The following is an 18,429-nucleotide window of genomic DNA, read 5'->3' as shown; positions in this document are numbered from 1 at the left end:
CATGGCTAGAAGACCCCTCCTGTAAGACTGGGTTATGCCTGTCTAGCTCAGGCCTTAGATAACGCACCAACAAAAAGCTATCATTATATTATCTTTCCATTATATGCACATGTTTTCAAGTGCAACCAGTTGTTTGTATTTTTAAATAAGAACACTGCTCCACTTTTATACTTACATTTCTTCACAGCAGTTTGACATCTTTTCAATAGATGTAGTATCCTATTAAAAATTAAAAAAAATTAAACAGATGTAGCAGTTATTGAAGCTTTATTCTATGTCTATGATGTTTTTAATCATATTCAGAGAACATTCTGAAGATATAAACAGCATATCTATGGGTACTAAGAATTTTCTTGGAAAAAGAGAATCAACATTACATTTTACTAAAAAAAAAAAAAAAAGTCCATTTATTTATTCAATTACGACCCGATCCCCCAAAATTGAAGTTTCAATTCATTAAACTGTAATCTTTCATTACACTTGTTTTCTTCATAATTTTTTTTGTCTTTTTTTTTTTTTTTTTAAGGGCCACACCAGTGCCATATGGAAGTTCCCAGGCTAGGGGTCGAAACAGAGCTGCAGCTGCTGGCCTACTCTATAGCCATAACCACAGCAGTGAAGGATCTGAGCCATGTCTGTGACCTGCACCACAGCTCAAGGCAACACAGGATCCTTAACCCATTGACTAAGGGTTTGAACCTGCATCGTTATGGATATTAGTCAAGTTCATTACCACTGAGCTATGACAGGAACTCACCATAATTCTTCTGAAAGACTATTTTTAATTCAACCCATCACTGAATATTCATTAAAAAATAAATACCAAAATGTATACCAAATGAAAGACACTATTAAACAGAAAACTATCACCAAAGAGTGCTAATGGTTATGGATTTCTATAAACAAACGCAAATTCAACAAGGCAAACTATGCACTTGCCATAGTGCAGCATTTATTACTCTGAAAAGTAAAGATTAGTGTTCTTTGGTAAAAAAAATGTTTCTTTTGGAGTTCCCGTCGTGGCTCAGTGGTTAGCGAATCCGACTAGGAACCATGAGGTTGTGAGTTCGATCCCTGGCCTTGCTCCGTGGGTTAAGGATCCGGCGTTGCCGTGAGCTGTGGTGTGGGTTGCAGATGTGGCTCAGATTCCCCGTTGCTGTGGCTCTGGCGTAGGTGGGCAGCTACAGCTCCGATTAGACCCCTCGCCTGGGAACCTCCATATGCCGCAGGGGCAGCCCAAAAAATGGCCAAAAAAAGTTTCTTTTTTAACAATAAAACCAGTCTCTTCATAATAATGCAATTTCTTATTATGTATTTTCTAAAAGGCTATAACACAAATAAAAACAGCAAAGAGAAGATAGCTTCTAGACATGCTGTTCTAATTCATATTAATAGAAGATTTATCACTAGACTGAAAAACTGTGATAATTAATATCCAAATAATCAAAACACAAATTACACAATCTTATTTTCGATACATATTTACCTTTCAAATATACTTTTAAGTACTACAAAAGAAAATATATACAAAAAAGTTAAGTTTTCCTCCTTTTACCTTCTATTTCATTAGCTTCCTCATTTATAGCAGGTAGGCTGTACTATTAAGTACTACTCATGTAAATATTTGTGGCAGCAACTCTAATCCCAAGAACTTCTTTAGTTGTAGAACTCTCTTCCAATTATACTATTAAAAACCACTTCTACTTAAAAAAAAAAGAACTCTTTAAGGAGGTTACATGAATGGCTCACAATATTAAATTCTTACATATAAACAGCTGAATAACTGTAATTGGCCCACATACAGGAAAACAACCGATGGTTTTACAGATGACTAGTAACTAATAACTGAGTTTCATTTCCAGATTTTCCAGGAACCTGTGAAGAGGCTGTAGGTTAGTTACATATTCTCTATTTACTAGTTTCCCTAGCATGCTCGGAAATTCATGGTATCCAATGAAAATTCTACTTAACCTTTCTCAGTTTTGTTGCGTAATTTCCTCAAAATAATGTTTTACTTTGTGAAAACACAGTCTGCAAGTACATGAAAACATTGATTAGAGACTTAGAGGAAATGTGGGCCTCTGGCTGTACATTTAAAAAAAAGAATGAATGAAGTAATTTAAAAATTTTTTTAGAACTGATGGTGAAAGGTTATTCCAAAACAATTAAGATAGCTTGTATAAAAATACAAAGGAAAAGACAGAACAGAAATGTAGAAGTGTTTTAGGAAAGGTATATAAATGACCCCAAATCACAGGTGTATATAGTACTTAAAACTGGAAACTATTTTTTAAGATAAGGAAGCTTAGACTACTGTGACTAACGTTACAGGAGATTTTTACTGTGCAGAAACTTACAACTTGATTATAACTTTGAGGAACTTATTTGTGGCACTAAAAGAATCAACTTTAAAGAATCTAGATTTAGCCTTCATATGGGAAAGGCTCTTATTTTCAAGTGTTTTCAACATCTTTCTAGAATATGGTTCAAAAAATAAGAAGAATACTACCTTTCAAGTCATCATAAACAGTTATTCTATCAAAGGATGTGATGTTTACCATGACTTTATGAATGGGATTTACGAGGCTGGCCAAAAGACTATTTTTTCCCTCTAGAAATGGCGAATGTTTATCTCTCTAAAACTCAGCTATCTAGATTATTATTATAAGAAAACAGAACAATTTGTATCTGAATAGCCAAACGTGTCACAAAGTTTATGTACAGGCATTTACACAATACAGTCAGGGCAACACAAGTTATCACGCTATCACATTCATATGCATAATAAAACCAGCAAACTAGAAGAGAAGTTAACTACTGGCAGGAACACTGACAACCATAAGTTATTTCCAAGTGCCAAACCAGTCTGAATATACTTTTAGTTTTGTTTACTAAGCAGGAAAATGCAAAATATTTTACAAAAAACAAACCAAAAATAATTAAAATAGATTTTGATGCAGATAATTCCATTCAACATAAAAGATTCAGTACCTTTGCTGGCCACCACAAAATGACCAATAAGGTAATTTCTATCTTCAAGGCATATAAATATAATTTCTAAATTCTCAGTTATATGTAAAACTCAGCTATCTAGAAAAAAAAAATCAGTCTTCAAGGAATAAGAAACAAATTTTCATTGTGTGGTCTACAATCAAAATACCTCATTTCCAAAGAAATATTATGTCTTGACTATGGTCTAATAATCAAAGAATCTAAGACTTGCATCAGTCTGTGAAACTAAGACATATGAGAATGCTTTCCTGTTTTAAAAACTGCAAGTTTATTTTCTACAAAAAGAATGAACTAGAAACAAGCAAGACTTATATAGCAACATAGGCCATATGTATTTTATCAACTATACAAGATGGCTGACTTTACCCTAAGAAATGATCTTTCAAGTTCTAAGAAAATATGTTTGACTATAAAAGAAAGCTGTATGCTAATTAATAAGATTATAACTTGAATGGGTAAAAAAAGTTTCCAGCAGGAAAGGAGAGGATGGTATCTATTGCCTACTGGAAAAATTGGGAGGGGTGGAAAGCAAAAGAGCAGGAATTTATCACTAGCCATCTCCTGGTTAACAGACCTGAGAATCTAGTCCTCTTGGAAGAGACAGCTTTATGATAATCCATCCAACTAACTCATCCTGCTTTGAGTTCATTCTAACAAAGCAACACTTTGCCATACACACCACTGCTGGGGAGAAAGAACTGCTGCAGAATCCTTTGGCAACTGACAATTGTACATAAGGGAATAAATAGTCAACCTGGTTTATATGACTATCACTTTTGAGTCTAGAAGTAAGAGTCACTATCTCTGGGCCTATCAACTCTGGAAACAATTTCAAGATGGAGTTTCTAGATCTGCCAAATGCCAAACCTGAGGAAAACTATCAGAAAGACTCCTTGAGGACAGTTCAATAGAACCTGAAGGATCATCTGTACGTCTAAGTCTTATTACAGGTCGAAAGTCTTATTATGTATTAAAGTCTTATTACAGGTCTTATTGATGTTTTTAACTCTGCTGCACATACCTGATTCAATGACTGTTGATTTAACCTGGAGTAAAAAAGCACTGTGAAGGAAAGTCTATCACAAGAGATTATAAACTTGTTTTGTCTTCTACTAATTTCTGCTAATTTTACAACAGACTTTTGCTTGACTTCCTAGCATTTCTGATCAACATACAGACAATAGCTTAATTAACTTTGTATCTTTCATAGCACTGAACAGCACAGATTATTCAAAATGAGTACTCGATGTATGTTTGTAGCACTAAACTAACTGAACATGGACAAAAATAACATGATTTCCTATCTTTAATTTTTTTAATCCAAAAAAAGAAAATTTTCCTGTTAATCTTAGCTCTCTCTCCTCCTTTGAAACCAGAACTCACTGTATTCCTCACGTGAAATAAATGGTTCTTAAAGCATCCATCTTCAACAAAGGAGCAGCTATATCTTTTACTAGAGATCTTAAGTTCACATAAACATTTAATCAGTCATGAAACCAAGGTGAGAAGGTAGCAAATCTTACATTTATTTTCCAAAATAATTCCCATTAAGCCATTTTCTGGCTGTAGAAAATCTTAAGGAAATAACTAAAACGTTGTATCTCAATTTTCAAATAATATACCTACCTCATAAGTTTTAGCAGGAATTAAATGAATCAATAAGTTAGAACACTTAATAACTCCTCAATAAATGGCAGTCCTAAGTTTTTGTTGTAGGGTTTAGAGCAATCTCAATTACCTTAGACTGTAACTGTAAAAATTATATTTAAACAAAAAAGTGGTTTTTATAATGAAAGATAAAATGACATGGTCTATAGGAGACTACACAGATAAAATACAATGCCCACAAGGGGCCTACAACCTAGTTGAAAAAATAGTACTAAATACATAAACCATGATTCACTTACTCATTTATCCCTCTACTAAAATTTTACTAAGTACATGTTACGACACAGTCCTTGGCAACAAGGAGCTCACAGTCTAGTGAAAGTAGTTATATACACAACAAGTAATTTTATAGGAATATACAGAGGATGATTATACATATTACATAAATAAGCCTGACATTATTAAGAAACAGATGAAAACTTACATTTGCAATCAATAATCAAGGTCAACTACTCTTACATTTTGAATACAAAATTATATTTCAGTAAGATTTTTGATTATCAATAGAAGAGGGACTAATGTGCCCCTTTGGCTAGGATTTGGGGAGAAATTAACATATTTATAGAATGTGACAAAGAGAAGCATATGAATCATTATAAAAAAATGTCTACAGGTTAACTAGAAATACAAGATTCACTGTTTTATCCTCAATCCTAGAGAGTTTTAAAGTCAGAGTAAAAATTCACATAGATTCAAAACATGAGATACTAAAATGAATAGGAAAAATACCAAACAAAAGGAAAACTCATAAATGTTCTTACCAAAAAAAGAAAAAAAAAGCATCTATTTAATCACTCGAGCAATTACTAATGCTTTAAGAAAATTAAAATGTACTATTCTTACTGAAAAAAAATAGGAATAATTTAAATTGTTTTAAATTACTTTTAATCTTATCAGCAGTAATTGCAAGGAGTTTATTACACTGAGTGAAAGAGATGATGCAATATAAACACATTTTCACATAAGAACATATTTATGCTAAAGAGCAATCCAACTACACAGATAATAATTATATTAGACATTTTAGAAAGAAAGCTTTTTTATTACTATGCATTGTAACTTAGTATGTATTTAAACCAATTCCTTGGTGATGGGGAATCTAATTTCTATAAAGTTTTCTACTGTATCCAAAATTCAAAAAAATATTATAGCCTATATTAGAATATGACATTAAAAGCATATAAGAAACAGCATTTTAAGTTTTAATGATTTTTCTAGGTTTTTAAAAGCTACTGAAAAGAAACTTCCTATAATGTTATAATTAGAAATCCTCCATTAGAAATCTTTTTTATTAAACAAAAATATAATTCAAAAAGGAAGAAATGCTGTACTGGGCTGCCTTTAGAGAAATGCAAGTGAGCTGGGTTCAGCATAATTAGCAATGATTCCCATATTTGCAATGCTGATTTGGAATTGAGTAAACCAAACATAATTTGTACAGAGATTGTACTGAATGCTGTTAATTCAACACACTGATTCAGCGGGATACTTGGCAAAATTTCATTTTAAGGATTAATAATCTCAGGACTACATTTCTGGGTACATATTAAAAGGCATGTAAGTCCACTAATTGATTAGTAAGAATGCTATTTAACAGATAATCTCATTTAAATTAACGTTTTGAATATAAGATACTTTTCACCGTTTGACATAATCAAGTTTAAGTCACTCCTGCATTTGTGATTCTCTCTATATTTATTTAGGTAATCATGAGCCAGTATTAAGGGGGAGGAAACATTTTCTCCTTTTACTTTGAAAAGCTTTGCTTTAAGCTATCTTTAGTAATTCAAGTAGCATCCAACAATAGTACCTGTGAGACCAAATCTAAAAAGCTCATTTGTTTTCTTTGAGAATTTAAAGCCTTTTGCAAAACATATCTTTCCCAACTAACCCTCAACCTCACCACAAGTGAGAAAAGCACTAAGCTCTAGAGACACCATCAAAAGCTTAAGCTTTTACACAAACTCCATGGTACCCCGAAAACAAAAATGCTTGTATACAAAATTCAGATAAACTGTCAGAGCGGTGTCATGGTATACAATAGCTCACTGTCAGAACGCACCAGAAGGCGCTGTACCAGCTGTTACAGCGCTTCTTGATTAACTCTCTCCAAGCCCAGCAACTGAAAACATGACTAAAACAATCACCCAGCACTATTAGGACTGGTGCTCATCAGAATGGACATTATTCTTGGCTGTGTGTGAACTACTGTTCACAGAATAAAAAATTCTGACAACATCAATTACAATAATAACATCACTATCCATTTCATTCAACAACTAACAAACAAAAAGGCTAAACAGTCTAAGTAAGGAATAATCAGAATAATCTGTTCCCTAAATAAAGAACCTTCAAAGACTGCTCTGAAAACCCTTTTAACTTCAATATTAATTTTAGTAAAAAGGAACAAAGGTATATTTTTAAATCCTATTTAAAATTAAATCTAAAAAACAATCAAAGGTAATCCTTTAAAATTGGGTTTAAGATAAGTCTATTCCACAGAAACATCTGGTTGTGTTGAGATCTTTTAACCTTGAAAATGGGATTAGAAATCCACTATTTTTAAATGTAAGTAATTTTTAATTATTTTATCTGGGTCACAGATAATCTGCTCTTGCTAGGTCTAAAATGACATCAGATTATCATTACTATGATTATCCTGTTACCTTCTACTATCAATAAGATGAGATTTTTCCTCTTATACAGAAGAGAAATCATTTCTTTTTCCAAGTAAGAACAAATAATGGGAAAAAATTACTGAAAAATTAATATGCTGCTTCCTCAAAAGCTCAGTTTAAACCTAAAAAGAGACAGCACCTGTTTCACTTGCTGGTTGTATAACAGGCCTGTATCAAGCTATGTTCTTACACAGTTTCTATAATGAAGTAAGACCTCTACCAGTGTTTTCCCAAAATACCTCTTGGTCTTTGGGGTGCAGGAGTAGGGGAAGGAGGAAAACTACTGTGGAAGGGTTACACATAATCTGATTCCTTTTCCCCCTTTTCCTTCCTATGCTACGTGACAAATTCATCACTTCTTTCACACTGTAAAGAGAGATCCATGGATTCAAGTTATAAATGTCCAGATGTGAAATATGAACATGTCCAGATGTGAAATATCCCATAAGTAGTATTAATTTTAGTTTTTTTAATAAAATTGAGACAGAAAGCATATTTTATAAAATAAGCAAAATCCATATTTAAAACTTTAAATACTAAATATTATTTTTAAATGTTAATAATTCATTTGATTTAAAATTAAATGCTGAATGTGTTAACAACTTTAAATTGTAAGCCTTAAAAGAACCTTAAACCAATGTGGAAAGAAGTACATTCTGGAAACCTTAAAAAAAAAAATTTTTTTTTTAATTAAAAAGAGTAATACTTGAATTTCACTATGAAAGGCTAGGTAAATGGAGTTGAAATTTACTGTAATTTTTTTAAGTACTTGGATTCAAGAGGAAATACAGTGACTAAAGGCCAGACTTACAAATATTTGCATTTTAAAAAATGTTTTACAAATGTATAATTTCTACAGACATCAGACATGTCTAGCACACAAGACTTCTGAGAGGGTACTAAATGTATACAGAAAGAGAAGAGACTCTGGAAGAAAGCATCATTAAACAAATGTGGTTTCTACTCAGTTTTAGAAATATCACATCAGAGCCAATCTTCCTATCTTAAGACAATGAAATGTTCAATACTATAGCAAAAGAGAAAAATCATACAATTTGAAAATTAATATTAACATGGTGGTGTGGGAGTTCCCGTCGTGGCGCAGTGGTTAACGAATCCGACTAGGAACCATGAGGTAGCGGGTTCGGTCCCTGCCCTTGCTCAGTGGGTTAACGATCCGACGTTGCCGTGAGCTGTGGTGTAGGTTTCAGACGCGGCTCGGATCCCGCGTTGCTGTGGCTCTGGCGTAGGCCGGTGGCTACAGCTCCGATTCGACCCCTAGCCTGGGAACCTCCATATGCCGCGGGAGCGGCCCAAGAAATAGCAACAACAACAACAACAACAAAAAAAAAAAAAAAAAAAAAAAACACTACAGCAATAAAGAGGAATGTTTCTAAAAAAAAAAAAAAAAAAAACATGGTGGTGTGGAATAGAGTCAGAAAGGAATCTGATACTATATATATTCTTTAAAGAACAAAATATATTATAGATAACTTTATGTCCAACTCAGAAGTGAATACTAAAATTTTAAAGTAGGAACCCAATTCTTAAGAGATCTTGAAGCCTTTGTTGCTAAACCCCACTTTCTGAAGCTGCTAGGGCTACTTTGGTGAGAAGGAAACTGTAACTCTCAGCTATACACCTCTGAGAGCTCTCTTAAGTGACCTGTAATCTTAATAGCAATGCCCTCAAATGTCCATTTCCAATTATTACCATGAAAATTGGGGAAAATGGAAGAAATTTCATTACAGGGGATATAAATATATACCAATGATTTGAGTAAACTCAAAAGGAGAAATTCAAAAAATGCAAGCATAATCCAGCCAATGAGACTTTTGAACAGACTATAAAGTAGTTATGAATCAGTATAAAAGCAGAGAAAAAAGATATTAGGGGAAGACCTACTCTCGTCTGCAACAACGTGATTAATACCATGTTATTTATCATCATGAGATAAATCACAAGAGATGCTAGAAAATATTTCAAGGTATTAAATAATAATAAAAATATTTAAACTATGATCCCTGGGCAAAAATCCAGAGAAAACTATAATTTTAAAGATATATGCCCCCCAGTTCACAGCAGCTACAATAACCAAGACATGAATACCATCTCAATGTCCATCAATAGATGAATGGATAAGAAGATGTGGTGTATTTATACAATGGAATATTACTTGGTCATAAGAATGAAATAATGCCACTTGCAGCAACAAGGATGCAGCTTATCATACGAAGTGAAGTAGGTCAGAGAAAGATAAATATCATATGATATACGCTTATATGTAAAATCTAAAAAAATGATACAAATGAACTTATTTACAAAACAGAAGTAGACTCACAAACAGAAAACAAACTTATGGTCACTGAAGGCCAAAGGAGGAGAGGGGGATAAATTAGGAGTTTGGGATTAAAATATGAATACTACTACATATAAAATAACCAACAAGGACCTACTGTACACACAGGGAACTATATTCACTATCTTGTAATACTCTATTGTGGAAAAGAATCTGAAGAAAGAATGTATATAAAAAACTGAACCACTTTGCATTACATCTGAATCTTAACACAACATTTTAAATCAACTACACCTTGACAAAAAAAAATTTTTTTAATTAAATAGATGTTATACAATCCATGAATGGCCAATAGGCACATGAAATGTTCAATATCATTAGTTGTCAAAGAAATGTAAATTTGGAGTTCCCGCTGTGGCCAAGTAGGTTAAGAATCCGACTGCAGTGGCTCAGATTGCTGGGAAGGCCCAAGTTTACTCCCTGGCCCAGGAACTTCCATATGCCATGGGTGTAGCCATAACAACAACAACAAAAAGAAATGTAAATTAAAACAATGAGATACTATTAAAAACAACTGCAGTTAAAAACACTGACAACAACAAATGTTGACCAGGATTCAGAGAAACCAGAATTCTCAAACACTGTTGGGGAGAGTGCAAAATGGTACAGTCACTTGGGAAAAAGGTTCGGAAGTTTCTTATGCAAAAAAAGATATACCATCTTAAGTGACCAGCAATTCTTCTCCTAGATATTTACCTAAAAAAATGAAAACATGTTTCCATCAAAAACTTGGACAAGAATGTTCAGAACATCTTTATATATAATGGCCAAAATCCAGAACCAGACTGGTTGTCTACCAATAGAATGGATAAACAAATTATGGTATAGTCATAGAATAGAATACTACTCAGCAATAAAAATTATCAATGCAACATAGATGAATCAAAAAACATTATATTGAATGAAAGAAGACTATGTTACATAAATGGATATTATGAAATTCTGTAACTAATATAGATTTATGACAGAGAACAAAAACCAAATGAATGCTGCCTCTGCAGAGGATGTGGATTTACTGATAGGAGGCATGAGGTTGCATATGTGTGCATTTAAGCCTTTCACTGTATGTAAATTTTGCTTCAAAGGAAAAAAATATTAATGAGCATTGAGCTCAAGTTAATGATTTGTGTGGCGAACTATCAGATGTCTTCAATTTACTTTGAAAGGTATTACAACATACAATGGATTGAGAGATGGACAGTTTGAAATGAGATAAAGCAAAAATTCTAACATGTTAATTGTGGTTGAGTATTCACTGTAAAATTCTTCAAAATTTCCTGTGTGGTTAAAAATTGTCCTATAAAATCTAGGGGAGAAAGCTTATAAAATATTTAAAGGTTACACAATAAATATGTTTTCCTTCCATTTCTGAGTGCATTCTTCCAGTTCTTCTCTTCAGAGGCCAGTACCATTATTAGTATCTCATGCATCTTTCCAGAAAGAGTCTTTGCATATAGATGGAGGGATAGAGATAGACAGTTATCTCCACATTATTTCTTTTTTTGAAAGTTAATGTTTTTAATTAACGTTTCTTAATCCATAAAAGGACACTTTAACAGAAAACACACAAATGGTATCAACAAACCATACACAAAATGAGTAAACAAATGAATATGAGCAAATGAATAAAACTAACATTTAACTTATGCTATAAATACTTTTAGTAACAGCATTATGACATACAAGTCACATGCAATACCATTCGCCCACTTAAAATGTACAATTCAAAGGCTTTTTAATATGTTCAGAGTCATGCAAACATCACCACAACCAATTTCAGAACATGTCCACCACCCCATAACAGAAACACTGTATCCTTTAGCCATCATCTTCAGCCCCCTTAGCTCCCCAACCCCATGCAACCACTAATCTACTTTCTGTCTCTATAGACTTGCCTATTCTGGATACTTCATATAAATGGAATCATACATAATGCTCTCAAGGTTCATCCATGTTACCACATATATCAGTGCTCTCATCTTTCTATGGCCAAATAATATTCCATTTTATGGATATACCATATTTTGTATATCTGTTCATCAGCTGATAGGTATGTATAATGCTTTCAGTTTTTGATCTATTATGGTTAATGCTGCTGTAAATATTTATGTTCAAATTTTTGTGTGGCCACATATTTTATTTCTCTTGGGTATACACCTTGGAGTAGAATTGCTGAATCAAAAGATAACCGTATGTTTAACTTTTTAAAAAACTGCCAGACTGTTTGCTAAGGTATCTGCACCATTTTACATTCCCACTAGCAGTGTATAAGGGTTCTGATTCCTCTACATCCTCATCAACAGTTGTTACTATCTTCTTTTTTTATTATAGCCTCCTAGAGTATGTGAGAAGTGATACCTAATTATACTTTTGATTTTCATTTCCCTGATGACTAATGATTTTGAGCATCTTTTCATATATTTATTGTCCATTTGTATCTTCTTTGAAAAAATATCTACTCAGATCCTTTTCCCATGCTTTAATTAGCTTGTCTTTCTATTATTGAATTATAATAGTTCTTTCTCTATTCTAGATACAAGTCCCTTATCAGATAAAAGATTTGCAATTATTTTCTCTTATTCTGTGAGCTGTCCTTTCACTTCCTTGATAGTGTGTCCTTTGAAGCACAAAGGTTTATAATTTTAAGCCCAACTTACCCCTTTTTTTCTTTGTTTGCACTTCTGGTATCATATCTAGGATACTATTTCCTAGTCTAAGATTTACTATCACCTAATCCTATGTTTTCTTCTAAGAGTTTTCTAATTTTAGAACCTACATTTAGCTCCACGTTCCATTTGGAGTTAACACATATAAGGTATGAAGCAAGGGCCTAACTTCGTTCTTTTGCATGTGGATTCCTAGTTGTTCCTGCAGCATTTGTTGAAAAGACCTACCTTTCCCCCACTTAATAGTCTTGGTACTCTTGCTGAAAATCAATGGACCATAGATATATGTGTATATTTCTGGACTCTCAATTTTATTTCATTTACATATATGTCTAGCTTTATGCCATTACCACACTTTCTTGATTGTTGTTGCTTTATAATGATTTTTGATACATTTTTTCCTACATTTTCTTCACTGAATATATTCTGGTAAACACTTAAGATTTTATACACAATATATACGTTATACATAATAATGAAGATCTTTTTTAACATACACATTTACACACATGTGAAAAAAAAATCTAGAGGTTGATCAAAAGAGCTGAGCATTTTAAATTTTGATAGACAATGACAATGTTCCCTTCAAAAAGGTTATACCAATTTACACCCCACCAATAACATACAAGAAAGCCTATATACTCTACATCTTCTACAGTGCAGTGCATTTCCAAACTTTTAAATACTTAATTTTCTCACTTTAAAAATCGTTTCTGTTGCGATACATTCCATTTGTCTAATAAATACATGCAAAAAAAGAAACTTGATTAATAATAAAATATTTCTACCAGCAACTCCCTTTTTTGGAATTTACCTTAAATAGATAGTTTAAAGAGAAAAAGAGATGTTCAAAGTGTTATTTGTAATATAGGGAAATAAAGGACCCTATACTAGACACTGATCAAGAGAAATATGAATAGGTAAAATATGGTAGCTTCCCTGAATAGTATATCCAACTATTAAAAACTATAAACATGAAGTCTGTAGCCATATAAAAAAATAATTTAAGCTAATTTTTAAAAGCAGGATACAAAATTATATATATACTTTGTACACTGACTATAACTACTTTAAAATTACACAGGCATATGGAAATGGGAACATATAAATGAATACAGGTAATTTTCTCCTTTAACTTCTAAACTTTCTGTCACTTTTTGGAATTAAATTCATAATTAGGGAATATGTTCATAAACACATTACATTAAAAATATACTTACTGTGATGATGCCAATTAGTTGTGTATAGAAGAGTCCAGTTATTCCAACTAACATTGTAATGCCCATAAAGGCAGCTAGTCTCATTATGGCCAATTCATGTCTAACAACGAAGAGGTCCTTATAAGAAGAAAAAAAAGAAAGTCTGAAAAAACCATTCAAAAATTGCTTACAGTTGGAATAATGATCAATAATTGGGTCCTAACAATTTTCCCTTATTATTCGTATTGGTTTTTTTTTTTTTTTTTTTTTTTTGTCTTTTTAGGCCCACACGTGCAGCATACAGAAGTTCCCAGGCTAGGCGTCGAATCAGTTTCACCTGCTGGCCTACACCACAGCCACAGCAACGCCAGATCCGAGCCACAGCTGTGACCTATACTGCAGCTCGTGTCAATGCCAGATCCTTAATCCACTAAGCGAGGCCAAGAATCGAATCTGCATCCTCCTGGATATTAGTTGGGTTCTTAACCCTCTGTTCCACAAAGGGAACCCCAAATGATGCTTTTTTATGTCGCACAGTGATCATCTACCAGACTCAAGCAAAACTCTGATTCCACACCCAAACCACTCAATTTATTAACCAGGAAAAAACTTAAAATTCTCTAAGACACTTATGGTGCTATGTAATAGTGGCATATCAGGCAGTCATTACAAAACTTCAGTAAAAAGAGCTTAATGCAGAACCTTTACAAAACATATAAAAATGACAAGATGGAGTTATGAGTGATATAAAAAGTTAGGAACAGTAAGTTCTGCTATAATGCTGTTTGCGAACACACATACGTTCCAACATGATCAATACAATAAGCAACAATTTGAGCATAACTAGACTTTTGTGTTTACGTGTGATTTTTATCTGCAAGAAACCCTAGATGAACAATAAAACTTCACCCAGCTAAACTGAGCCACGCAGGAATACACATAACAGACTTCCTCAAACATTCACCAGCTCCTCAATTTGCTATGTGTTATGATCCACACTCACCCACATCTGGTATTAAAATTTTCCCTCCAATTTCATAACTCTGCTTCCATCACTTTGCAATAACTCACATTATGCAAACCTTCTGATGCCCACTTCCACAGGAAAACCTCAGGTCTCTTTCAAGGTAACATGCAATTATATACTATTTGCGTATTTCTTAACTAGTTAATGCATAAAACTGCTGATTTTATTAGGTACATTTTTAAGTGTTACTGACAAAGTTTCTGAGTTTTGTGCCTTCATTTTCCCATAGGCACTATGGTTTTCATTGCATGATTTTGCATATTGGAGTGAACTTTAGGAATGCATATACCATGTTATAGTAGAACTTAAACTATAATAAAAATACAGATGGTCCCCAATTTACTATGGTTCACCTCACAATTTTTTGATTTAAAGAGAGTACAACTTGGGATATTTTCAATGTAGGTTGGGTTTATCAGGATGTAACCCCACTGTTAAGGAAAACCTGTGCCATATATGACCAAATAAAATGCATCCTCTCTTCTCCCAGTGAAAAGATTTAAAAAAATTTTTGCCAACTAGATTTATAAATGTTTGGGGTAAAGATGAAACTAAATGATCTACTTAAAATATTACATTTATTCATCTAAACGTGCAACTAATTGCATGTTTATGTTTAAGAGCATTTGTGTAACATAGTAACATAATTCAGAAAGTGCTTTTTTATCATGCTTACATTTTCATGCATTCCAACTATAATTAACCTCAGTACTAAATTCATATTTTGAGTCATTTAACATAGTTCTCCAGAGCACAACATCCTGACTTCCATCTTAGATTTTTTTGGATCTAGCACTTTGAATCCAAAAATTGGCTTGAGAAACTTAAGTACTCATGTACTATTCAAATGTCTACTACAGGAGTTCCTTGTGGCTCACTGGGTTAGGCATCTGGTATTGTCACTGCTGTGGCTCTGGTTACAGCTGTGGCATGGCTTTGATCCCTGGCCAGGAATTTCCTCATGCTTCAGGTGTGGCCAAATTGACAAAACAAATCCTTACTACATAACCAGTGTCATGGCTGAATTGTGTCTTTCCACAAATTCATATGTTGAAGTCCTAAACTCCCAGTACTTCGGAATGCAACTGTACTTGAAGACAGGGCCTTTAAAAGAGGAGAATACATTCAAAATGGGGCCCTTCGGGTGGGCATTAATCCAATCTGACTAGTATCCTTATAGGAAGAGGAAATTCAAAAACACAAAGAGACACCGTGGATGCTCAAGCACAGAGGGAATGCTGTGCGAGGACTGGGTGACAAGGTGCTGCCTGAGAGCCAGGAGAGAGAAGCCAAGCCCACTGGACATGCTAGTCTTGGACTTCAGCCTCAAGAACTGTAAGAGATGAGGCTCTGTTGTTTATGCCCTACTTTCCCCCCCATCCATGGTACTTTGTTAAGTCAGCCCTAGAAAACTAATACAATAACTGTATCTCTTTATGGTTTTCATTTCTTTCACTTTTTTGGTTGAGAAATGTGATAAATGCATAAAACACAAGTTCAATTTAGAGAAAAGAATGAGAAGATTTGAAACCCCGCAGAGGCTTTCCCATCACATCCTCTCCCCTCATCTCTACCTTAAAGGTAAAGGTTGCTGATTCGTTCTTCAGACATTTTGGATGTTACATTTCAGTTATGTATTACAAATATCCTCTCCTACTCTGAGTCTACTTTTGCCTTCTCTTTATGGTAGCTTCTGATAACTGCAAGTTCTTAATTTTAATGTAGTCCAAATTAGCAGTATTTGTTTTCAGTTCTTTCTTTCTTTTTTTTTTTTTTTGGTCTTTTTAGTGCCATACCCACAGCATATGCTAAGTTCCCAGGCTAGGGGTCAAATTAGAACTGTAGCTGCCAGCCTATGCCACAGCCACAGCAATGCCAGATCTGAGTTGCATCTGTGACCTACACCATAGCTCACAGCAACGCCAGATTCCCGACAAACTGGTGAGACCAGGAATCGAACCCTCATGGATACTAGTCTAGTCAGGTTCGTTACCACTGAGCCACGATGGGAACTCCATCTTTTAGTGCTTCTATTTCTTGTTTAAAAAAGCTTTCCCAAGCCTGAGGTAATAATGCCATTCTCTGACATGATCTTCTAAAGTTTTGCCTTTCACATTTAGGTCACCAATCCACCTGGAAATGATGTTTACTCTTTTTCACACAGTGAAACATACAGTTCTGAATTTACTCTTACTATCCCAATTGCTCCAGGATGGTTTTTTAAAAAGCTGTCCTTTCCTCAGTGACCCGAGGCCGAGTGTCCACATATGCACTGTGTGAGTCTGAGGTGTGCTCTCTATTCTCTTAGTTTATTTGTTCATCCCTACACTAGTCAGCACATCTCAGTCACTTTAACTTTGTAGTAATTCGCCATACCTAATAGGCCAAGTCATCCCAACTTGTTCCTTTTCAAGAATATCTTGGTGTGGGGAGTTGCTGCCATGGCGCAGCGGAAACATTTCCGACTAGGAACCATGAGGTTGCAGGTCTGATCCCTGGCCTCGCTCAGTGGGTTAAGGATCCGATGTTGCCACGAGCTATGGTGTAGGTCACAGAGGTGGCTCGGATCCTGCATTGCTGTGGCTGGCGTGTAGGCCGGCAGTTGTAGCTCCGATTAGACCCCTAGTCTGGGAACCTCTATATGCGACAGATGCAGCCCTAAAGAGCAAAAAAAAAAAAAAATCTTGGTATGGGATTAAGAGACACAAACTACCATGTGTAAAATAGATAAGCAACAAGGATATGTAATATATAGCACAGGTAAATACAGCCATTGTTTTGTAATAAGTTTAAATGGAATACAATCTATAAGATATTGACTATGTTTTATACCTGAAAATAACATAATATTGTATATCAACTATACCTTGGTAAAAAACAAGTATGTATTGCATTATTCTAGATACAGTTGGCCCTTGAACAATGTGGGGGTTAATCTGCATATAACATAGTATAGTCCCTCAGTAGCCACAGTTTCTCTGCATAAGCACCATCTGCCAACCACGGGTCACATAAGTACTATAGTATTTGCTACTGAAAAATGTCCACATATAAGTGGACTCACACAGTACAAATCTGGGTTGTTGTTCAAAGGTCAACTTTAATTTGTATTTCAATAAAAATCTTAAAATTAGATTCAAGTTACAACACACTCAGACACACACACACATAGAACATTCTCTCCATTAAGAGCCAGTTTTCCCCCTAGAGGTCTTATACTCTTGTACTCTAGTCAGATTTAATTCAGGAACCTCCTTTTTCTTGATTGTAATATAAATGGTGTTGCTATTCATTTCACTGTCTAAAGCATTGTCTGCTAGCATATAGAAATAAAATTGATTTTTAAAAATAGTTTCACTGTCACATTTAAACTTCCTTAAAAATCCCAAAGAACCTATGGATAAATTATTTACACAATTGTATCATCTAAGAGTAATGACAGTTTTATTTATTTCAGCAGTTATACCATTTCTTTCTTTCTCTTGCCTCACTGCATTGACTAGATTTCCTAGCACTATGTTTATTCACATCAGGATGGGGACCAGCAGGCCTCAATGCATTGTCCCTCAACTTAGAGGGATGGGTCAACATTTCATCATGAAGCACACTACAGTTATTGTGCTGTTTTTTGTGTGTGGTTTTTGGTTGGTTGCTTGTTTTGGAAACCTTCATCTCATTAAAAAAGTTCTCTAGTTCGAGTTTGCTAAGGGTTTAGAACATGAATGGAGGCCAAATTTTATCTCTGTCTTCATACATATGGGTTTTTTCCCCCCTAATCTGTTAATGTGATAAAATATGCTCACTGATTTTCTAATGTAAA

At 34.0% G+C, this 18,429-nt stretch overlaps 1 protein-coding gene across 2 annotated transcripts in view; it reads right to left on the bottom strand.

The window, feature by feature from the left end:
• ZDHHC21 (zinc finger DHHC-type containing 21) overlaps positions 1-18,429 on the bottom strand; it is a 76,974-nt gene that overhangs the window by 8,458 nt on the left and 50,087 nt on the right. For both annotated transcript variants that reach the window (XM_021063619.1, XM_021063627.1), the window contains exons 7-8: positions 13,604-13,720; positions 176-219 (exon numbers count right to left, since the gene is read on the bottom strand). In XM_021063619.1, coding sequence (XP_020919278.1) covers positions 176-219; positions 13,604-13,720 — 161 coding nt within the window. The remainder of the gene's footprint in view (positions 1-175; positions 220-13,603; positions 13,721-18,429) is intronic.

The sequence above is a fragment of the Sus scrofa genome, chromosome 1 (genome assembly GCF_000003025.6).
Source record: "Sus scrofa isolate TJ Tabasco breed Duroc chromosome 1, Sscrofa11.1, whole genome shotgun sequence".
NCBI lineage: Eukaryota > Metazoa > Chordata > Mammalia > Artiodactyla > Suidae > Sus > Sus scrofa.
The sequence above is the reverse complement of the archived record's forward strand: the minus strand, read 5'-3'. Positions and strand labels throughout refer to the sequence as shown.